The sequence below is a fragment of the Microtus pennsylvanicus genome, chromosome 6 (assembly GCF_037038515.1).
Source record: "Microtus pennsylvanicus isolate mMicPen1 chromosome 6, mMicPen1.hap1, whole genome shotgun sequence".
NCBI lineage: Eukaryota > Metazoa > Chordata > Mammalia > Rodentia > Cricetidae > Microtus > Microtus pennsylvanicus.
This window is the reverse complement of record NC_134584.1, coordinates 52,406,620-52,430,824: the sequence shown is the minus strand read 5'-3', so window position 1 is coordinate 52,430,824 and position 24,205 is coordinate 52,406,620. Positions and strand designations below refer to the sequence as shown.

General features: G+C 43.4%; 1 protein-coding gene across 3 annotated transcripts in view; it reads right to left on the bottom strand.

The window, feature by feature from the left end:
• Positions 1–24,205, bottom strand: part of Arhgef28 (Rho guanine nucleotide exchange factor 28) — a 290,004-nt gene that overhangs the window by 60,266 nt on the left and 205,533 nt on the right. For all 3 annotated transcript variants that reach the window (XM_075976247.1, XM_075976246.1, XM_075976248.1), the window contains 9 exons: positions 22,923–22,965; positions 19,784–19,907; positions 19,387–19,519; positions 12,606–12,661; positions 11,586–11,634; positions 9,692–9,836; positions 9,482–9,609; positions 7,782–7,922; positions 4,149–4,396 (listed from right to left, as the gene is read on the bottom strand). In XM_075976247.1, coding sequence (XP_075832362.1) covers positions 4,149–4,396; positions 7,782–7,922; positions 9,482–9,609; positions 9,692–9,836; positions 11,586–11,634; positions 12,606–12,661; positions 19,387–19,519; positions 19,784–19,907; positions 22,923–22,965 — 1,067 coding nt within the window. The remainder of the gene's footprint in view (positions 1–4,148; positions 4,397–7,781; positions 7,923–9,481; positions 9,610–9,691; positions 9,837–11,585; positions 11,635–12,605; positions 12,662–19,386; positions 19,520–19,783; positions 19,908–22,922; positions 22,966–24,205) is intronic.

The following is a 24,205-nucleotide window of genomic DNA, read 5'->3' as shown; positions in this document are numbered from 1 at the left end:
AGTTGTCAAACCTGTGCTTTAATGTTTGCTTCACTTTTATGCAACTTACTTATTAAAACTGTAGTAGTACTACTTTCACCCCGGATGTCTGACATCATGAGCGGATCACAGGCAGGTGATCATTAGCCATGATCAGAGAAGGAGAATAACCAAAATGCTAATTTATTAACAGAGGGGGAAAGGAAAGGTGTGGACTGAATGTTTCCATCACCCTGACCTGTGGAGAGATCTTCATAAACTCCAGAGACACAGGCAGAGTTGGGAGGGTTAGCTGCCTCATTTGGCTGTGGTTTAAAACCACAACAGCTCTATACGATCGCATCCACAAGGAAGGTCATTGTGACAGAAAGCCTCCTCAGAAAATTCTTTAAGATGCATTCCATCATCTTTGGCCTTTTCTCTTCTGCTCAGTTTTATCTGTGTTGATGAAAATATGTCTGAAGAGATGATCCTTAAGCCACATGGTTAAAACAGAGCTAACAACACACAGTACCGATACTTCAAGAAACTAAATGACTAGGGGCTTAGACAGTTTAGTAGTTTAGCGTACTTGCTGCTTTTGTAAAAGATGTTCACTTCCCAGCACACACGCAGAAACTCACACCTTTCTGTAACTTCAGTTCCCGGGGATTGGATGCCCTCTTCTGACCTTAAGTAATTCACAGATGTACATGTAGGCAAAACATCCATGTACGTATATTTTTTAAAAAGTTTTTGCAATCTAAATGAACAGAGAGCTTTACAAAGTTCAAAGAATGGAAGAATCAGAGTAATAAAGGTGTCAATTGTTCCCATAGATAACATAGATTTAACCCAAATCATAGCTATCTTTTTATAAATATATGCAAAATTATTCTTCAGTATACAGGAAATAAAAGAAAAGAAAACATCTAAAATATTCTCAGTACAGCAGGGAGACGCCAGTGCTCAATTTTCTAGATTATTCCACAGCTCCCATTTCCAAGCTGGAATGGAAAGATGCAGAGACACACTCAGTGGAACAGAACAGAAACCCAGCATGCACAAGATATTTTTTGGCAAAGATTCAAAGCCAGCTCCAATGGGGGAAGAATGGCCTTTCAATGGATATATAAAGATAGGAGAGGAGAGACATAAAAAAATAAAAATTAAAGAATCCCACCCTTCCAAAATTCATAGAAAACTAACCAGGAAATCCAGAAATTGCATTTTTAGGGATTTATTCTGACCAAGTCAAAACCTGAATTTAAAAAGAAGAAGACGAGGAGGAGGAGGAATGAACTACATAGGTAACCACTGATGTGATGGAAAGAACTGGACCAGTTCCCTAAGACTACAAACTACATCATTCCATTTACACAATGCTGTTGAAAATGACAGAAATACAGAGTTTCCTGGACTCAGAGAGGAGGTGGGAGCAAGGGTAAGAGGGAGGCAGGCATATGGAATGTAAATGGGGAAAGCTTGTGATAAGAACATTGTCTTGACAGTGTGGACACCAGCGTCCTGACTGTGGTGTGATAAGAACATTGTCTTGACAGTGTGGACACCAGCGTCCTGACTGTGGTGTGATAAGAACATTGTCTTGACAGTGTGGACACCAGCGTCCTGACTGTGGTGTGTAAAGAACATTGTCTTGACGGTGTGGACATCAGCGTCCTGACTGTGGTGTGTGAAGAACATTGTCTTGACAGTGTGGACATCAGCGTCCTGACTGTGGTGTGTGAAGAACATTGTCTTGACAGTGTGGACATCAGTGTCCTGACTGTGGTGTGTGAAGAACATTGTCTTCATAGTGTAGACGTCAGTATCCTGATTGTGGTGTGATAGCTTGGGAAAACGTTATAGCTGGAGGAGGGATAATGCAAACAATTATAATTTTATGTAGCAAATCTCAGATCTTAGCCCGCTCCTATGGTAACCACTGAGAGACAGAATGCTGAGCTTCATTTTCAACAACTTTCAGGTAAACCTTATGTCCCTGAAGTTAAAACAACAATCACAACAAAAACGATTTGTTTGCGCCCTAGCAACAATTTCCATTGACAGTGAGTTCCTGCTGACTGTGTACTATCTCACTCCACCCTGCCTTCTGAAGCACACGTCTGGTTAGACCCCAGGATAGACCCATTCTGCACCAGGATGTACAGCCTTCCTACACCCTAAACACTGTCTCCTCCATTGTTCCTAAAAGGCACAGTCCCTAAAACATCCTCTAAGGACAGTACTAACTGATTATGCAGGAACTCTGGCCACACATCGTACATGCCAACAAGGAGCAAGAACACAGGCCCAGGCTTCTCTCACACTCCTTTTCCCGAAAGAGAAATCTAGACTCTAACCGTTAGGCCTCTAGGTAAGTCCATGTCAGGTGATGACAAGGATCCAATTTTGGCCCCTGCTTTATCCACACAAATTAAATAAATACAAAACCAATAAAAACACATGTTGTCATTAAATATGAAAAAAGAACAAAACTGATTCCAAGGATTAGAATTTAAAAAGAGTAAAATCATGATTATTTATAAATGAAAGAGAAACTCAGGTAATTTCAAATGACAGAATTATAAAGCTTCCAGTTCCGTTTTGAATGCTCTCTGTATTCTGACATTTTTATTTCAATTGAGTCGCAAAGTCCTTTATGCCGTCCTATCTGGATGGATCACGTGAGATCATGGAGACAAAACAGTCTCAGGGGATAAGCAACAAAGCAGATTCCTCTTTGGTTAAAAGAAAAGCTTTTACAAACACAGACTCTTACATTGTCAGACATGTAGAATAGCTACTACCATGTGTGCATCTAAAAATACTGCATTTAATCATATCTAAACCATCAGGAAATCCAATTCCTCTTTTACATACAGACCAACAGCTTATCTCCATGGCTACCTAGGATAGAGGGAGAGCATTTAAAGAACTGAAATCCTTAGAGAAGGTGGCATTGCCCAGAAAAGGCCATGCTAAGGCAACAGAGGAGAAATCTAGGCACTTCCCCAAATGCCACAGGCCAAACCTGGCGGCCCACTAAATTCCTTCCTGGTTTGTCCGAGTCAATTATTCAATAAATAAAAACTCCAAGCCCAAGGATCCCCTATAGGTGTTAGACTATGGCAATAAACAAATGAAAAGATTCCCCCGCCCTGGCTGGGATTCACAATTGTGACAGCAAAGGCTTTCCTGCCCTTTGCTAAAATTCTTGGCTCATCTTGATGATAGAGTGAATTTTGACCTCTGTCCCAGGTACATCGCCTGTGAGATGTGTGAAGGCTAGAGAAAGTCATTGCCCCTAGTGTTTACATCTATATCTATACAGTGGGAAAATGGCACCTGCCTCACAATGCTATGACAATTAAACAAGACACACGGGGAACATAGTTTCTTCCATGTTAAAATGCTACTTCACTCTGGGTGAGCATGCTTTTCACAAGAACCCCTTCAGAAAGAGCCAAGGCCATTGTGAAATTCTGCTGCTGTTATTGTATTCGCCAACTGCACAGCCTATTCCCAGCGATGTCCCCCAAATCCCAAATCCCTGAAGTGAGATTTATTTATCTTGTCTTCTAGGCTAACTATAAAACATTTATATCCTTCTCCCTAGGGTGAGCCAGAACTTGACTTGAAGCCACACTAGAGGACCTATGCTCTAAGAAGCCCCCTCTCCCATCAAAAAGTCCATGCGATTCAGTTACGGCTATGCGATCTGCTGGAGACAAGAGAATAACCCAAGCCATGTAGAAGAGGTAGTCATTGGTGGTCAGGAGCTACCTAACATCTGTTACACAGCCAGGATCAACCAACACCCAATAAAAGAAAACCCATGGCCCCCACACAGGAAAAACTATAAAGAAATCAATTTCATCATTCCAAGGATTTTTAATCAATAAAGAGTCTGCAAACCAAAGCTGGACAGAAGGTTTAGTGATTAAGAGCACTTGTTTCTCTTGCTGGAGACCTCAGTCACCCACGCGGTAGCTCACAACCATCTGTAACTCCAGTGTCAGGAATCGACACCGTATTGTGACTTCTGTGGGCACCTGGCAAGCACATAGTGCACAGACATACATGCAGAAAAAGCACTCAGACATATAAAATAAAACAAAAAAATCTAAGGGGAGGGGTGTTCCTGCAAACATTTAGGATTCTGAGACCAGCTTTGACACCCTTCTTACCTGCTGTACCAGAATATCTCCAATTCGGTTGATCACAAAATTCCTGTCGTTACCCATGCAGGATTCCTGCCTGCGTTCCTTCATGCTGAAGAAGAAATGCCTATGGGTTTCCAGCAACTCATCTAAGCAGGGGAAGATCTTGTCCACTGTGCTGTGGTCCAGCTGCAGCTCCTCCTTCATGCCCTTCCTGAAGACCTCAGACATGATGAGTAGTGTCTGCATGTGGTGCACCTCCGTCTGCATCAGCTCTGAAACGTGAGCACATGCATGACCCAAATGAGCTGTGTAACATGTCTGCCAGACATACAGCCTTTCCTACACTCCTGTGAACACTCAAGAACAGATATTTCAAAGAAAAGAATTCAGAGTCACAGATCTTATTTGCTGACACCCTTCCAAGTCACGTTTTACAGACAGGACAGACAGATGGACATACTAAATAGTAATGAGCCTCTAATCATCTTTCTGTCATTTCATAATATCTTTTATTCACCCTCTTGACGAATGCTAGTAACTTCCTTCATATGCAAATTCAGGTTTTGATCATGCACTGAGTTAGAGAGACATACATAATACCAGTTAAAATAAAAATAATTCTATCAAATTTTTCTCTGTAACAAGCAAACAAACAAAAAGCCCCATATATGTCTCTTGCAACGCAATTCTACATTACACTAATAAAAATGAAGGAATGCTTAAGACTATCAGGACCATTTTCCCCCAAAGAAAAGTCAGTGATGATTAAAATCTTATTTACACTACAAATATTAATTGCCCAGATATTAGAAGAGGACCCACAAATGAAAGCCAAGTAAAGCAGCTAAGGGTCAAATGTTTTCAACAGCTTCAACTCCCATGCCAATGCTCTATAAGATATAACAGCTTGTTGAAAAAAAGTCTTTCTTTGTTTTTTGTGTTGAGTGCATGCATAATTAAATAGTTGAAATGAAATAACTTTGTGAAATAAACTCAATGTAATAAAGTTTCCCAAGGCTTTGTGATAATAGATTCTTTCTCTCACTAAATCATTTTTTAAAATTCATTTTTTCCAGAGGAAAATGATAATTATATATGTATAAAAGATAGAATTTAGATTATATATCATATATATAATATCATAATATCATGTGCATGTATGAAAAGTCTTCTAACTAAATGTCTTCAATAATTCAAAAATGGGCAAAGCAATTTAGTAGATAAAACTTCAAAAACAAACAAATGATCACTAAGTATCCAAAAAGATGCTCAACAGGGGTGGGGATAAACTTTAGTGGTAGAAGCCTTGTCTCTAAGGCAAAAAGCTTTGTGTGAGATTATTATTCCCTTCCTTACCCCCGCCCCCACCCCACCTTCATCACAGCCCTCACCCCCATCCCCACCCCAATCCTCATCATCCCCCAACCAAGTTAAATGTCCTTAGTGGGGAAGTGCAAATCAAAACTAAAATAACACAGCATGTCACATATACTGAGCTAATTACAGGAAGAAAAGATAGAGAATAAACACATGTTGGCGAAGGTGAAGGTGGGGAGCGATTAGAACCACCTACACTGGCAAGGATGTAGGATGCTTCAGCTGCCTTAATAACCAGCCTGCAATCACTAAGAAGTTAAAATGAAGTTACCATATGACTTTCAAGGAAAAAGAAACAACATGAAATGTGCATCCATTAATGACCAGATAAACAAAATGAGATATTAGTTGACTTTAAAAAGGAATGAAGTACACACGATGATTCTTCAAACATCATACAAAGCAACAGGATACACACACACACACAAAGAGAGAGAGAGAGAGAGAGAGAGAGAGAGAGAGAGAGAGAGAGAGAGAGAGAGAGAGAGAGAGAGACTGTGGAGGCAAAGGACAGAGAATAGGTTAGCAGTTGCCCAAATCCAGAGGGAAAAAGAGAACTGAGAAGTGAGTTCTAACGGGTAGAAAGTTTCTTTTGGAAGTGATGCAAATATCCTAGAATTGGAAGGCTTAATGGCTCCACAACTTTGGGGAATATACTGAGCCCCACCTGATTACATATGGGGTGTAATTTTATGGTATATAGATTATATCTCAACTTTTCAAATCCACTGTGAGAGAAAACAGTAACCCCCAACATGTAGGAATACGAAAGCTCTGCACAAGCTCCCAACTACCCCATGTTTGGGGACAGAATCTAAAGTATCAGCCACGAAGGGGAAATAGGTCTAAATACAGCATCCTACTTCATCGGAGGCACAAATCTCTTTCATTGAGACCCACAACTTCAAAGAATCCGTATTTCCTTCGGCATTGTTAGCGCCCCTTTGGCTTACCCTATCATAACATTTAATCCTTTAACTATTTTACTCATTATGACTGAAGGGGTAGGAATACTATCCCCCCTTGTATGTGTTGGGGGGTACTCCCCCTCCTCCTCTGTGTGTGGGGTGCTGGTAGGAGGGTGACACTGAGCACAAAATCCAGAGCATGCTAGGAAAGCACTGTGTCGCCGAGCTACTCTCTGGCCCTTGTTCATTTCCCATTACTTTTGGGTTTGGGACAGAATGGTGCTAGGTAGCTAGGAGGTCTGAGATGCTCAATCCTGCCCAGTGCTGGGGTTATTGGCAGGAGCCACCATGCCAGCTTTCTTCATCTTTAAAAGGAAAGCAATGAGGAACAGAAGGGAAAGGAAAGATTTTCCCTGCGGGTCAAACCTTTCTGACACCAGAGGCCACATGACCCGAGATAATGCACCTGTATGGTGACATTGAGCTTCACAGTGTGTGAGGGTGACCCGAGACTGAAGAGACATGGCAGCACTCTTCATATTAAATAATATTACTGTCTAACAAACATTAAAAAGGGTAGCATCATCCTGTTATCTTCCTGTGATGTGACTCCCAAGGCCCCTGGAAGGTTCCGAAGCCTATCCCTAGTACCTCCTAATCTTGGTGAAACTCTGCCCCCAACCTCCATCCCCTACCCCTACTGAAGATGAACAAGGCACCTCTTAACAGAGGACAGGAAAACATAGTTCAAGGAGAATGAAGACCCTGTCTCAGCTACAAAGTGGGGTGTCTTGTTGAGACTACTTTTTAGTACGTTCTTCACTCTTTGGATTGTCCTAATTAGCTGTTTCTACTTCAGATTGCCTTCACTCCCAGAAGCGCACCATGGTGACATCTCAGTGCAGCTGAGCTCGATACTAAAGACTGCAGCACACAAATGCTGTCCTCACCCAGCCTCAGGCCCAGACAGTTTCTACAGGCACGAATGGTCAACGGTAGGCCACATGCAGAACTGTAATATCTGCAACAAGAATGTGAGAGTTTACCGTGGCTCAAACAGGAAGAAGTGGGGAAGTATCTAGAGGCCAGACTCAAGGAGATCTGCTAAGGGTATGGGAAATCAAATTTCCTTGATATTTGTACATGCAAGGCTGCATTTAAGCCTTGGAACTGTATTTTACACCTGAATATTATTATCCCTGCTTTACAAATGAGGAGACTGAGGCCCAGGTGAGCCACATAGTTTGTTTGAGACCATTTAGGTGGAAAATGACAAAACCAGCCTTGAACTCAGGTCTGGACAGTATCACCGTCCATGCTCTCTCCTCCAAACCCAGTACTTCTGCCCCCAAGGCATATTTAAAATGCTTACCAAAAATGACATCCTGTCTTTTGATAACATCCTTCTCCTGCCTACTGCAAAAGGAAGGGTCCACCACAAGACTCCAAGACTCAGCTTCAAACTCCTGGGCATCACTGCTGAGGTCACTCCACAGAGAAGAATCCACAACATCTAGAAAAGAAAAGACAGAAGCACGGTGCGCCATACGCCAATCACAAAGAGATCCCCAAGAAGCAGGCTCTCAGGCTCGAACCTGCTAGAAGCACAGGAAGGCCCCAGCGAGAAGCTACAGTGCAGGCAGGTGTGGAGCACCTGTAAACCAGGGGTGAAAGGGCCCAGCACAGCTGCCATGAGAGTGAAGAAGAGCAGCATCTGACAGCAGCTGCAGGGAGGTGAGGAAAACTGGAGATGCCTTGGTTGGCTTGGGCCCACTCTGTTGGAGTCTGATTCAGTAATCTTCCCAGCCCATGCCCTGTTTACAGAGCCTTGACCTCACTGTTGCTTTTTGCCTGGGTTGTTTTACATGGTTTACTCACATCTGAATTTGAACGTGTCCACTCCGTTTACCCTCGACTTGGCAAAATGCAAAACACAGTGGGAGGCTTAAGTCCTGCAGGTAAAAACTTTTCTAATAGAGCTAAACACATACACATGCACCGTTCAGGAAAAGAACCACACACACACACACACACACACACACACACACACACACCTTTCAGGAAAAGAAACACACACACAATGAACAAACACCGTTCAGGGAAACTAAAGCCTATTTGCCCTAAACAATGCTCCTGAGAGATCCCAACTGGTGGCTGTAAAAGTGAGGTGACAACGCTTTAGGAAAACAGAGGAGAAACTGAGTCAACGCTGTCTACCCAGTTCTCCTCTTCCATGTGGCTTGCCCTTATTCATCGAGGCAGCCTGAAAACAACAAACAGTCCCCCATCTTGAATTACATCCTATAAAATACTCTCCAAAATGCTTTATTTCCTAGAAGCAGCCGACAACAGGTGGGGCCCATGTCACAGTGGTCCGGGCAGGAGCTGTCTTAATTAAATAGGTATTCGAGTGGGGGATTCATTCTCCCCCATTCTCCCAATGGCTGTGCCACGTTTCCCATGACCCCCACACAGCACATCTCATTCTTTTCATTACATCTATCTCTTAGGAATGTGTCCATTTAAAAACTGCTTCTTAACTCCTCAGTCACTCCTGACTGTGTCCTTCAAGACTAAGTTGTCATTAAAAAAAACAAAAACAAAAAAAACCTTTTATTGAATTTGGTCTTTGACAATTCCAACATTAAAGTACATCCTGAGTACTGTAACCTCTCCCCTCCCTCCTCCACACCCCCAACAAGTCACTTTCCTACACTCGGGTTTTCTTGAGACCCTTAAGAAAAGTAGGTTCTACTTCAGGCAGATACCATACAACTTCTCCAGAGCAGCAGAGAACCGAGGAGACGACTCAGCAGATAAAGGGTTTGGGGTGCAGAACCCACGCAAAAGCCAGGCAAGCAGGCTGTGGCCTCTGCAGTCTTAGGACGCCACATATATGCTCTCTTAGCCATGCATGAGTATCCACACATATGGGACCAATAGACATATACACATATGTACACAGAAACATGAGAAAAAGAACAGAATAACACACTCCATCTCATTTCTTGCACAAATATTCCCTTCAGTAAGTGCTCACAGAGACGGGAGTGCTCCACCCCACCTTCTCACCTTCCATCATGAAGGACTCTGTGGAGGGGGAAGAGCCCATGGACTGATACAGCTCATCAGAATGAGATCTGCTTCGCCAGCTGGTACTGTCCCCCTCCAACTCCAAAGATGTCACTGACCTCCTGAAGCTGGGAGACAGAAAGGGGGACACGAGTTAGCCCCCCGCAACCACCCTGGGCCATGAGAGCAAAGCAGGCCACTGAGCCTCACCTCTCCAGAGTGGTTCCAGGGACACTTCTGGACAGCGGGTGCACCTGCCCTGCAGCTTCCTTCCGTCCGGCTGGCAGTCCGATTGGCATGGAGGAGGATGGGTGCAAGGAGAGTCCCGGTTGTGGGACGTCTCTGAGTGAGGAGCCTGGAATCACAGGGGACACTTCATGTGTGAGGGCAGCATTTACAAGGCAAGAAAGCCACAGGCGATCCGGACAGGTACACCATCCAGCAGCCACTTCCCATGGGCCATGGCCCAGCCTTGAAACCGATCTCTCTGACACTGCCTGGCACCTTTCACGTGTTCCTTCCTCTTCTCACCCTTCCAACACCCATGCTGCCGGCCTGCTTCCTCCCCTGGGAGACTGTGGATGTCTGGGGCGACCCAAGCAAACAGATGAATGGAATGGGGAAGGACCAGCCGGCTTTCCCATAAACCACTGCTTGTGCTCTTCGAAGCCAGCTTTAAATAGACGCAAGGTGTCATTAGCTCTGTTGGCAAAATGCATACGGTGTGTGTAAACAAGCATGTGCACCCAGAGAGGGCAGCTCAAGGGAAAGGAATGATGCTGGAGAGTCCACTCCTTAGGGAACAACAATCCCAGGCAAACAAAGCCCAAAGCCCAGCCATGTTGTTTTCTCTATACACTGAAAACAAGCGGGCATGGACACATTTATGTTTGGAAAGAACTGTAAATAACCCTGAGTGGGTATTTCAGACCCTTTGGGTTGTAGCTATTGAGTCCACACTCTGGAGCAAAGGGGAGAAGTGTTTACATAGATGCCAGGATGTAACAAGGAGATGTATACATCTCCGCTTTGGTCCCGTGAATTCCACAGGAAGAAGAGGAGCAGAAGACATTCAAATTTCCAAACTCTGAGCACCTTTTTAGTCACCCATTTAACTTCATGAAAATGAGAAGCACCTCAGAATCGATGGCAAGAGATTTCTAAGGCCAAAGCAGGGGACCGAGTGACAAGAGAAGCTCAAACAAAGGTGCATAGCACCACACCCAAAGCACGTCACCATGACTTAGCACACCTATTGTCCCCGAAGTGAAAAGTGACCAGGCACTTAAAATTCCTGCCACTTATCACGCAAAGCAACCCCAGAGAGAAGAAACTACAAATGCTTTCACAGGAAAGCAAGTGTTTTTCAAACTGAGGCTATGTCAGTGTGGCTGGCTCCTCGCTTGTAACACAAGGAAGTGTTCAAGGTTCCTGGTTGTTTTCAAGAGAAACTGTTTAAATCTCAGCAGTGTATAATTAAAACAAGAACAGAGTCATCAGATTTGGAAATAGACAAATAAAACTTCAGCATGCTTTATAATTTCAGCATCACACTAACGGTACTAAAAAGTCCACAGCCTCAAATGCAACTAAACCAAGCACGGGGTCTCCATAACACTGGACCACAGGGACCAATGAAAATAAAGAGATTCCAAAGCCAAAGACTTCTTTTCCACTAAACTGTGTGAGTCATAAGGAGGTTTTAGCATGTATTTCTACAGGTGAACATATGCTACTATTAGAAAAACATCAAAACATGTACATTCAATGCAATGTCTCTGCCTACCCCCAAAGTCATTAAATCAATAGGCTATATTTCAATAAACACCATTAGAATTGAGACCCGTCCGGTAACACTATTTCCATACAGTCCCTGTGATACACAGGCCACGCTCTACAGATGATGCAGAAACTCATAGGCTGACCAAAAAGTTTATATCCTTCTTGACTTCTTTACCCAGGTAAAAATTACACCATGCATATGTTATGAAGAAGAAACCACTGGACAAATGAGAAAACAAATGCAGGAGGTAGTTTTACGATGGAAAAAGTATGGTATGCATTACATTTTTAAAAGTTCTTGTCATTTTCCCACATCACTTACTTCCAAGGATGGTTTGTGGTTTGTTCTTGTTGTATTTCTCTTGGAATTTCTAGTAAAAAAAAATTATTAGAGACACATAAAATAAGATCAAAGCACCACTTGGCTACAAGAATGTACACATGGTTACACAGCATAGGTTTCTTATCTACTCCATAGTCATTATCTTATTCATTTCAGGGAAGAATTCAAAGCAGAAAACAGTAAATGCAACAAAAGCAGAGTGTGGCGACCAGGCAATGTGCCAGGAAGAAAAAGGGACGAGCCTCATGAATACTCAGTACTCAGAAGGCTCTAGACAACCAACGTCTATGGCTCATGCAGCCAGGCCGTGGAGAAAGAGCCCCTTCTACCCACACTGCCTTGCTTCTCTTGTATCTTTCTACCTCGTCATACTCCTCTTTCCGGGGATAACCACCCCAAACTCTGGTGTCTCACCTTCTACATCAACCCTTAAGTGTATCAGTTAACACAGAGCTCCGTGACGACCACCCCACCACCTCCACACTGCAGGAAGGTCCTGCTCAAATTCACACACACCTCACATTCAACAGTGAAGTGGCCACAAAGGACTGGAAGTGTAACTGTCATCATCTTTACAACCTTGTCCCAAATAGGCATCCTAGCTCCATGTCTCCAGCTTGGCTCTCAGCCACGGCGGTGCTTCCAGGGAATGTGCTGGAAATACACATCCCCGGGACCCACTCAGGTTTACAGAATCTGAAAACCTGGGAGGGGACCTAGAAGCTGAGGTCTTTACAGCCTTTTGGGTGATTCTGATGACGGCTGCTTGAGAATATAACTCTGGACAGAAAGCCTAGCCTGCTCACCTCAAATAACACAAGCAAATCTTCTCTCTACTGGTAAACATGGACAGTTAATCAATAGTCACACACTCTAAGTATGTGTTACCACCATATGGTAAGTCCAATAACCCTAAGAGTTCGGTGTCCAGCAGCAGATGACACAGGTAAGCAAGCTAGGCCACAGGGCCCACATATTCTGCAGGGACTGGGAAGTTACCTTGGTACACGGAGGCACAGCATCTTTGCAGCCCTTGTGTGTGTTCGCCTTACAGTCTGAAATAGAAGACACAGACATTTCCATCTGACTTAAATGCATCTGAAGATAAGGTCACATCACACTTTATTAGTTATTATAAAAACGACACCAAGAAGGACACATATTTAAGAAGTGAAATATTTAAATGATGCATAGCCCCACACAAGCATAAGCACACGTGGGAACTTTGAGTCCCTTGAGGACAATCTGTCATCATCTGTAATGACCTTATAAGTTAGAAAGCATACAGCTGTGTACCGAACCCCTCTGGGTCTGCCTGATAGCTCACTTCCTAGTGTATGCACTATGTCCTCGGGGATTTCTGAGGCTTGACTGATAGCCCTCAACTCTAGCATTGGGCAAACTGTCTAGGGGGATGGGAAGAAATGAGCTGGCAATATTGCTGACCGAGAAAAACAATGCATGTCAGCTTCAACTGGAAGAAATTTCTATAGAGACGGCTTAGAAGTCAAAGGTACACACTGCAGTTGCTAAGGACTGGAATTCAGTTCCCAGAACCTACGGCCAGTGGTTCACAACCACCTGGAACTCCAGCCCCACTCTTCTGGCCTCAGCAGGCAGCTGCACTCACAAGTACACAGATCCTCACCTCACAACCCCCCTCCCCCCCCACACACACACATAATTTAAAATGAAAATAAATCTTTCAAAGGCAAATCAGATGAAAGTGGTTTGCCACTGGCTCATACAGCCTCCCCCAGAGAAAAACAAGCTTTCTGCCCACAGGGACAGAGACCAGGATGTCTTCATGTACACTGGTGTCCGTGGGGGCTGTAGTCTGGAGGCTGGCATGCTCCTTTCTGATCCTCCTTGTCACCTTCAAATCGCCCACCCCTACACTACCTCTGTCAGAAAGAGCCCATAGTCTGTAACTGAAATGTCTTTGGAGTTGATCCATAAGATCCCATTTCAGCCCGTCACGCCACACTGCAGAAGACCCTGCAGGCCACTGTGAGCCAGGCCAGAGACTCAGCCTCAAACTGTCCAAAGGGGCATTTCAGTCGACTAGCTAATGCCAGTGAGCAGTGCAAGGCAACTCTATATACTGGCTCTCCAGACGAAATCCATTTTCTTTCTTCTTATTTCCAACCAAACAGAAGAAAAGGAAAAGTGGAGGTTCTGAGACGCCAATGAACAAAGCAAGGGGGGGGAGGGGGAAGGGTTACAGGAAGAGCCGGCCACTGGGCTTCAGGCCTGGAGATAGAGATGGAAAACAGATTTTTGAGATGTGCTTCTGATAGTGAAAGCAAAGATGTGTCTATGAAATCAAAGCCGAAGGCATATAGGGAGATCAGGACTGTGGGTGGGTCAACAGCATATGAGAGGGGGTGGGGCTTTGTGAGGCAGAAACTGCCAGGCAGGTGAACAGCAGGAGCATACTTCCAACTGGACAGACACAAGTCCATGTGACCATGATATAAAATTATGTGCTATGTGAACTCAAACTTCAAAGATCCCAGGATGTGAAGAAGGTTGTGATTATAAAAGAGACAAAGGCAGATCCCAGAGATGACCCTTGTCTAAGAAAGAAGCCAGAAAAGACGAAACCAGAGCCATCAGAGCCCGAGGTGCACAGAAGAGAATGTCCTGAAGCTAACCGAGCAAGCTCGATGGCGAAAAGTCTTACTATTTCCTAATAAAAATAATAGACACAGTCTGACAATATCCATGAGATGAAAAGGTTAAAAGTACTTTGGTGTATAGGTAGAGAGAAGCAGGGCTTCTAACAAGGGATTCAGGTCACGCGGGCATCAGATTTTCCTGAGGCAGCAGTTAATACTCAACTACGCTGGCCCTTGTAGATAGAAGCTTGAACTTTGGACTAAAGTTTTATTTAGCCACGTAAGCAAAGTGCCTAGGTTTCATTAAACTATCTCATCCCATCTGAGCCTGAGAGGAGAATCAGAAGCAAAGACTGAAGAATGGATTGGCGAAAGGTTTTCTTTTTCATTTTTGAAGATTTATTTTTATTTTTAATCATATCTATGTGCCTGTATGTGGGAATGCTGAATTGAGTGAAGATGCTTACGGAGGCCAGGACATCAGATCCCTCTGGAGCTGGTTACAATATGGGTTCTGGAAACCAAACTCAGGTCCTTTGCAAGAGCAGCATTCACTCTTAGCAACTGAGGCATCTCTCTAGCCTAAAAGTAAGCAGTGACCCAGGCTAAAGAAAGAAAGCTGAGCTTGGTGATAGACATTTATATTCTCAGTACTTGGGAGAGGAAGGCAGGAGGAGTTCAAAGTATCCTTGGTTACACAGTAAGTTTGAGGACAGCCTAGGCTACAAGAGACCATAGATGAACAAAAGAAAAGAAGGGAGGAAGAAAGAACAGAAAGAAGGAAGGACAGGAGGGAGAGAAGAAGGGAGGAGGGGTTTCAAAGCTATTGTAAGTATACACACAGAATTGAATGAAAACATTGAATTGCTCTTGAAGTAATGAAGTCATTCCTGAAATGTTCAGCCTACAGTATGAAAGAGAATGTAATAATACAACAATTGGGAATACTAATGGAGGGGGGAAAGAGCCTCACATAAGGAAGATAAAACTGTATTAAGTTATGAGCCTTACGTAGCCATAACACTATCATTAGTAGATATTAAGAGCCCTTATTGTGCCAAATTGCAGGAGACGATAAAAGCAAGCAACACATGGTCTAAAGCCCCAAGCCAGACAGCAAGGAAAACAGCCAGGAATTGTCAAAGATAGTTGGCAGCAGTAAAATTAAATGTAAATAAGAAAACCCCTTTGTTATAAAAACGCAATTTTCAGTTGCATTACAGATTCTCTCTAGCTAAATTAAAGACATACACGCCAAAATAAAAACCACAGAAACAGTTAAGAGACACACAAAGATAGGAAAAGCAAGAGGAACATTAATTTGAAACATTCAGAACTCAGTAAAAAAGGCAAAAAAGGACATCAAAGTGCAACAATATTAATTAAAGTTCATCTGCAATGAATTCATTCATGAAGGTCTGTGCACCAGATAATGTCGTATCGAAACACAAGCAATTAAACTCAGGCATACATGAGAATGTTACAGAATTGCCTTGTTTATGAACTGTTAGCATCTCGGAATCTCACAGAAAAAAATGACAGTAAGATTTTGAGTAGCTCTACAATGTACTGTTTTACATCATATCTGTCTGTAAGATTGAAGCTATTAACCAAACACATAGAAGATGATTATCCACCCAACACAGAAGAGACTGTCAAAGTCTGCCTACTACTCAATGTCAAAAATGTAAGGTTAATCCAAGTTTAAGTGACCAATACTCCCCCTTCCAGTGAAAACCTTGGAAGTCCCCAAACTAATCCTAAAAACCACTGTGGTATAGAGAGAAACAGTGAGTGTACACTTCAGCTTGCATACAGACTGCAGAATTTAATCTAAGGGAGTAATCAGCAATGTAGACAGAGGTATGTGAAAACACATGTTCGTCTGTGTTTTGAAAATATAGGAAACCTAAGTATATGATGAGAAATGACTGAAGACTTGTGATAGAATCATCAAGCAAAATCCCAGCATTAAAAACTGATGCAACCTTGTTAGGGTTAGAAGCGACTAAGTAATGAATGTGGAGAGAGAGAGAATTAGACCTCCCTGGGGAAGAGCCCTCTAAGGGGCTATCCAATGCCAAGTGCTCAGTGATCAAAACAAGAGCAACACCAAATGGACTCTGGTTGTAGCCGTATGTTTATATGTGTCATATGTGTAAAAATAGTAATTAAAGAAAACAATAGAGATAATATGAAAGAGTGGAGGAGGGTAACAGTGAGACGGGGTAGCAGGGTATGACAGCAACTAAAAATGATGCAAGTTGATGGAGGAGGGTCATCTATCTATCTGTTGCTTTCATTGGTTAATTAATAAAGAAACTGCTTGGCCTGATAGGTCAGAACATAGTGGGTGGAGTAGACAGAACAGAATGCTGGGAAGAAGGGAAGTGAAGCAGACACAATAGCTCTCCTCTTTGAGATAGATGCAGGTTAAAAGCTTCCCGATAAGCCACCACTTCGTGGTGCTACACACATTAATAAAAATGGGTTAAGCAAGATGTGAGAGTTAGCCAGTAAGAGGCTAGAGTTAATGGGCCAAGCAGTGTTTAAAAGAATACAATTTGTGTGTTGTTATTTCGGGTATAGAGCAGCTCCTATTACAGCAAGTATATTATATACATGTATGAAATGCCATAATAAACTCATTAGCTTATACAATTTAAATGCTTACAAAATGATGATATATTGAAAGCAAAGTTTTTGCATATGGGAAATTTTTAGACAATTTAAGCTTCTATTGAAGCCATATATCCTTTGTAAGTCTTTACATACTTATTTTTTTAAAGCAATGACGGATTTGATAACTGAGCATGTCTGAGGTACTTTCAGCAATTTCTGGCTTCCACCACGATGTCATCAACATGCACTTAATGAATTCAACAGGAGTGGGTCCTGCTTATGCATATGTTTTCCTTAGCAGCCATTAACTAAGCCTAAATGTTAAGGGTCAATTTTGTGACGGCATCTGGGGGGTTATGAAAAATTACTATGCCCTGCCTCCCTTTCCCCTTCCAGCATTTATGGTGACAGAGACAGCCAAGGAAAATGACATGGAGACTATGCCACGGCATCGATGGTGGTAAATTATAGGGGGCGGGATTTAATGATGAGGGAAATGACAAGCTAGACACAAGGTGGTCATGTCTGAGGGGTGTTACCCAACAATCTACAGAGGTCAGAAGGAAGAGCCTCAAAGACAAAAGGCGCTAAGACAAGATGCTGGCTTGTTGGAAAAACAGTAAAGATGGCAGTGTGGCCAGAACAAAGGCAGAAAGGGGAGAGAAAGGAAATAGGCCAGGTCTTAAAGAGCTTTGCAGCGACTGTAAGACATTAGGGATCCCCTCTCCCGGGCAGATTTCTTAAGAATAGCCTTATCTTGTGTCCTGGTTACTTCTTTGTCAGTTTGACTCAAGTTAAAGTCATCTGGGAAGAGGAAACTTCAATTAAGAAATTGTCTCCATCGATTGGCTTATAGGCATTTTTACAATTAATGATTGATGTGGCAGGGCCCAGCCCACTTGTGGGCATTGCTATCCCTGGATAGGTGGTCCTGGGTTATAGAAAAAGCAAGCAGAGTGAGCCACAGAGAACAAGCCAGTACGCAGTATCCTTCCATGGTCCCTGCTTCAGTTCCTGCCCTGTTTGAGCTCCTGTCCTGGCTTTCCTTGATGATGCACTGTGATCAGGATGCATGAGGTAGGTAACCCTTTCCTGTTCTAGCTGCTTTTGGTCATGGTGTATTGAGGGCCAGGCTGGTCCAGGACCTTCCCTGCGGCCCTGATGCATAGCAAAGGAACTCAGTTCCTTGCCTAAACCCAGATATGCTTGGCAAGGCCAGTAATGGCTTGGACCAAGGCCTTGGAGGAGCTACAGTTTTCAGGATCCTGAGAACTCGACTTCCCTGCCCCCTTGAAGGGCTGTGGTTAATTCCCAAGGCTTTGTGCACTCGTCTCTGACACACCTGAGATATCCTTTGTTCCCTTTGTGCAAAATCGCTTGATCAGCTTCCTGCTGATTTCTTTCCATTGTATGATAGTTTTTTTTTTTTTTTTGCTGAATCTGTCCCATTTTCCCCTGAAAACTATATGTGTAAGATGCCATACTTCTTAATAAACGTGTTCGGCATATCACAGCTTATATAAGACCTCTTGATTCCAAAACTTCTCCTATCTTCTTTGTTTTCTGATCCCCTGCTTCTTCCTGTCAATGACCTGCTTGTCCAGATCAATGGTTCTTATCACAGCAATAGAAAACAAACCAACAGAGGTGGCAAAGGTATAAGGGACCTAAAGGAATGGTGGCTTCAGAGCAGTGAGAGCAGTGGGGGGTTGACAAGTGGATGTAAACAGAGCCAGCGGAGTTGCTAAAGGACTGGCTGTCACACATAAGAAATGGGAGTCATGGACAAATCCTCTAAAATCTTGTCTTGAGTATCTGTCTGGAGTGATGGGAGGATTGGCTTGCCGGTAAGCACTGAGCTGGGAGCAAGGGCTCAGTTTTAGGCATGCAACATTCAAAAGCAGTGAGACATTCAGTAGACAGCAAGGTTGATAGGCCTGGATGTAAGAAAGTCATTAACCACAGATGAAAAGTACCAAACAACCAGTATTGACCACGGCAAGACAAACAGCTCAGTGATACACGAGGCCCTCTGGTGTGGGAGAATTGTCTGTATTCTGTCAATCACGCTTTAAATAAATGCTGATTGGCCGATAGCCAGGCAGGAAGTATAGGTGGGAAAACCAGACAGGAAGTAGAGGTGGGGCAATGAGAACAGGAGGATGCTGGGAAGAAGGAAGCTCTTCTCTGACTCCTGCCCAGATCACCAAAGAAGCAGAACGGGACCTGCCCTGCTGAAAAAGGTACTGAGCCATGTGGCTAACATAGATAATAACAATATAAGTTACAAGAGTTAATAAGAAGCCTGAGCTAATGGGCCAATCAGTTTATAACCTAATGTAGACTCTCTGTGTGATTTTCTTTGGAGCTTACTGGCTATGGGAACTGGGCAGGACAGGAACCCCCAACAAGAAGGCCCTCATGTTACAGCCCTCGAGAGAGAGAAGGTTGTGTAAGGGTGCTGAACAGAGGCTTTACCCTTGGGGAGCTTGCAGGATGGAGAGAAAACTCATAACACACTGGATTCGAGGACTTACTGGCACACTGGAGTGACTCTTTCCCCAGGAGTGTTTTCTCACAACCCGAGCACTGCAGAACCCCTGAGAAGGTTCCCGGGACAAACTGGTGCCGATTCGGTTTTTCTTTGTCTTTGGCTTCCTTGTTTTTCATCTTCAGAGGCAGCAGAAAAGTGGGAGGGAATAGACAAAGGAGACAGCTGTCAGCGGGAATGCTTACAGAACTCAGGCATCAACACAGACTGACCCCTGAAGGAGCTGCTGTAACATTCCCAACGACCCGCCAGGAATCCGTAAGAAAGGTGCATACTCAGGCAAAGGTGGGTGGCCTAAAGGGGACACATGTGGAAACTCTCCTGACTGCTAAGGACTGAAGCTGCCTACACTCTACAGCGGGTAGGCACACACCCTGGATTACCTTAGATTTGTTCCGAGGGCTGGTCATCCTGTTCATGAGGAAGCTGAACGTCCGGCTCACTTTGTACTTTTCTGATTCAGATTTTGCAGGAATGATGTATTCGTCCCATTCTTCTTCCTGAATTCTACAAAGAAAGGACTCTGTGACCAGGTGTTAGAGGCCTAAAGGGGGCCAAAGGGCATCAGGAAATGTGGTTGTACATATGTCTGTATGGACATGGGTAAACTTTTTTTGGATTTAAATGGTTGCAAAGAGAAAAAAAATAGCAACTTCATAATTAAAAGTCTATCTTATAGAGGGATGAACAGGTGACTAGATTTGATAAAGCAACTGTCTAGCAATGTTAACAACGGCAGAATCCAACAAAAAGAAGTAGTTGCTATACACTTGCTTCAACTTTCCTATATTCCTGAAATTATACTGAAATATTTAGGAAATATACTTGGATAAGCTTACCCTGAAAAAACTCATCCACCTGCGTAATGACAACAGAAATTTCCTGAGACACAGAGAAGCCGAATAACTGGCAGTAGGGAAGTAGATTTTATTATCTTGGGAACACAGGGGTGGTTTTTAGTAGACAGGCGTTTTCCTGGCGGGCACCAATTGAGAAACAGATTATGCATCTGTAGGTTCAGCCTCTTGCCTTCAGCCAGGTTTGCACCTTGAGACTAAGCTGTGGAGGAGCCCAGGCTACACAGGCTACACACCAGAAGTAACTTCACCATGGCCATTTTCCATTCCCCTAGTTCATACAGCCATTCCTAGAAGAGTCAGACTGAACTATCCCAAATAAAATAAAATTAATCCCTGGTTCCTCGAATCTATTTCTTTTCTCCATATCCCAGAAGGCTTTGTCAAGAAACTATTAGTCTTTAATTAAAAATCTGTAAGTTGACTTCCCCATACCATGTTCTTCAGAATGCTGTAAAACTTTGGCCTTCAACCTTTAGGTTCAGAGTAGCGGAGACTTAAATCTAAGTGTTAACAAACAAAGATGGGCTATTCAGGCATTAGAACCACCACCCAGCCTGGCAGAAGAGTGGATAGCACACACATGAGCTACTGTTGGGTCATGAGAATGGGGGAGGGGTGCTGCCTCTTTGCACATGTAGGAGATTGGGTCATTCTGTGTTTTAACCAAAATTGACTACGCTGTATTCCCGCTGCTTTGGACAAGAACTGACTTGGTTTAAAACACTTCTAAACTTACAAAACTCAGAAGTTCTTTTCAATATCCCCAAACAAAAATGTTCTATTTCTGATATCAGGTCGATGACCAATGGGATTTCTCCCTGTAAAGTCTTACAAACCCTATTTTTCAGAAACCTCTGTGACACCTTTTTCAACAGGTAAACACATATTTCAAGTGTATCAAGAATATGAATCTTCAAATCTTAACCTTACTCAATTTTATCGATAACCTATTATTTTCAGTGAACTGGATTCAAGGTATTAAAGTAAGTTCCCACTATGAAAATTGAGAATCAATGTAGTAGGACTTCCTTTAACACTTATATGCTTTAAGGCTAATTAATTTAATTAGATGTAATTAATTTAAAATGGATAGTCGTTGGTATAATGATGATCTGTACTATATAATCATCAGTAAAGTGAGAAATGGCCTGTCTATAGCAATAAGCCTACAAGGTCTGGGGTAAGTCCTCCTTTACCTTAGATATGTTCTTTTCTTCAGAAACTGACTGGTCTAAGTAAGAGAATTCCAGAAAAGGAAGTTACCTACACCATGACTAAGGCAAAGCACCAGGTGTGGCTGGGGAGCTTCTTAGCAGATCCAACAAGACACCAGGAATGGAGTCAGGGAGAAGACATATCTACCCCGCTGTGCCCGACTGTGCCCTCTAAGTGCCTGAGTGGGAGGGGTAAGACTGAGAGGGAAAACAGAGTGACAAGGGGTAAGAAAGGCCCTTCCCCCACACTTGCCATGCAGGGGACACAACTGTATAAGCTGTGACCTGACCAAGTGCTAAAATGGCTCTTCTCATCTTTCAACCACCTAATGGAAATATTTTACTTTAAAAAAAATGTCTTAATAATCAACCTCCTATTACTACAACTGTTGGAAAGACAGGATTCTGAAGAAAGGGAATTGACAACCTAGATGATTGTCAAATTACAGTGTTTGGAACAGACTCCTTAAATATAAACTGCTTAGAACAGCAGGAGGCACACACGATCACCCAGGAATTGTCAGTTACTACTGCTTGGGCTGTCACCATTGTCAACACCATCTTTGTTAATGCCATCCTTGTCATCATCCCCTCCTTCAATGGCATTCTCAGTTTTCCTGTGTTTGTGTATCTGGAACTTTCTATTCTTGTCTAAAACAATATAAATGAACCCAAATTGCCGTTTTTCTTACCGCTACTTTCATCGGGAGGTTTTAAAGCAAAACACTCATCTTCACCTAGATGTTAAAAAATTCCAGAGTGCTAGGATTCATTCCACCAAAGTGAAAACTGCTTCACTGTTTCCCAGAGAGCCCTTAAAGCCCACCTTGACTGCCATTTCTGTCACTTGTTCTGTAGCAAGTCCAGGGCTAATAACACCAGTTCAAGACCAATAGAACTCAGCCCTCCCTCCCACTTGCAGCCTGGTCTCTTCCCAGGCTTGGCTATGGCACCAGCTTTACATAGAATAGACAGCAGCCGGCCCTTCAAGCCTCAGATCTACATACTAAGCAGAAGCCTGGAGGTGCTGAAGGCCGCACTTGCATCGGGCCTAACACTGGTAGGCGGAGATCCACGGAGGGCAGGGCAGGCTTTCCACAACCACCTGAGCAACTGGAGCTACAGAGAGTCTTCTAGAGGTAGAGCAGAGGCAGAGAAATCCTGCAACAAGTGAAGCTTGAGGTCCTCACAGCCCTTGAGATGTTCAGACCTGAAAAGAACCTAAAACAGAACCCCCTGTCCCCAGCCCTGCAGCCTGTACCCCTGAGGATGGAAAACAGACATCACATCTGGCTGGCTATACTGACTCCAAAGAGGGAACAACAGGTCTTGGGTAGCTTATGACACAGAAACCTCTCACCAACTATAGGACACAGAGGAAAAGTGATGTACAGACATTTGCAAAGACAGGTCAGTAGACCCCAAAGAAAGGAGAACCCTCAACGTACCTTTTTTCTCCTGGTGGCTCCGTAAAACTATATGATCTCTGTTCTGTAAGGCATACACACAAATAAATTAATCAATTAATTAATAAGGAAGCTAAGACAAACAACAGTCACTTGTCAGTCTGAGATGCACATGTTCAGCAAACTTTAAGACTAATTAATTTAATTAGATATAATTAATTTTGTATGCTATCAGTTAGAAAACCTGTGAGAACTGACCTTCTGCATGTGAGGTTTTAATGCTTTCCCTGGTTTGGAGGAGAAGAGGTCAATTCAGTAACTTCAGGGAGTGTGTTAGCCCCAACAAAGGGAAGCCCATGGTTTGCTAACAGTATGGAAAACTGGCTAATTTAGGGTACTTCTCACTTGGACACCACCCTTTATTAGTAACACCAACCCCCAACACAGGTGATCGATAAGCTGCTGCTTTTCAGCAAAGCTCCATGGACACCTTGAAGGCCAGCACAGGGAAGGGTCTTTCTTTTTTTTTTTTTAATATTTTTTTATTGTTTATTGGTGTGAAGGTGTCAGATCCCCTGCAACTGGATCTTCAGACAGTTGTGAGCTGCCATGTGGGTGCTGGGAATTGAACCCGGGTCCTCTGGAAGAGCAGTCAGTACTCTTAACCACTGAGCCATCTCTCCAGCCCCGGGAAGGGTCTTTCTTAACACAACTCCAAGGTCACATCCTCAAGCAGCCCAATCAGAGATACACTCTGTGGCTGGTGGGGAAGAAGAACCACCCTCCCCGTTGGGCTGCTGGGGCAGAAGGGCAGGTTTCTGCAGACAGGGTGCCATCCTATTTACAGACTCAGAATACTCACTATGGGGATGAAGGGGGACGCCGAGTTAGACCTGGAGAGAGGGTGGGAGGGAGTGGGCACCGAGGAGCACACCACCCACAGAGAAGGGCAATCCTTCACCAACACCATGCAGAGTGGGAGAAGAGGTGGGAATAGGAATACAGGAGGATGAGCCAGTTACGCATACCATGTAAATAAATACCCCCTGAGTTCTTGGATGTAGTAGAAAAATGTACTTTGAGAAAAACCAAAGGCTTTTTATGGTCATTGCAAAATGTTTTTCAAATTAAGTCATTGTTCTTATAAATAAATAGGGTGGCGTTCCAAGAAAGTAAGAGAACCAAGCCTATCAACTTACACAGCCCATTATAAAGAAACTGGTCACAATCTAATTGGATTCCATCCATCGGTTTATAGCAACTTTTAAAGTATGATGTCACTCTACAAATTCTTTTCTTTATTCTCTCTCTCTCTCTCTCTCTCT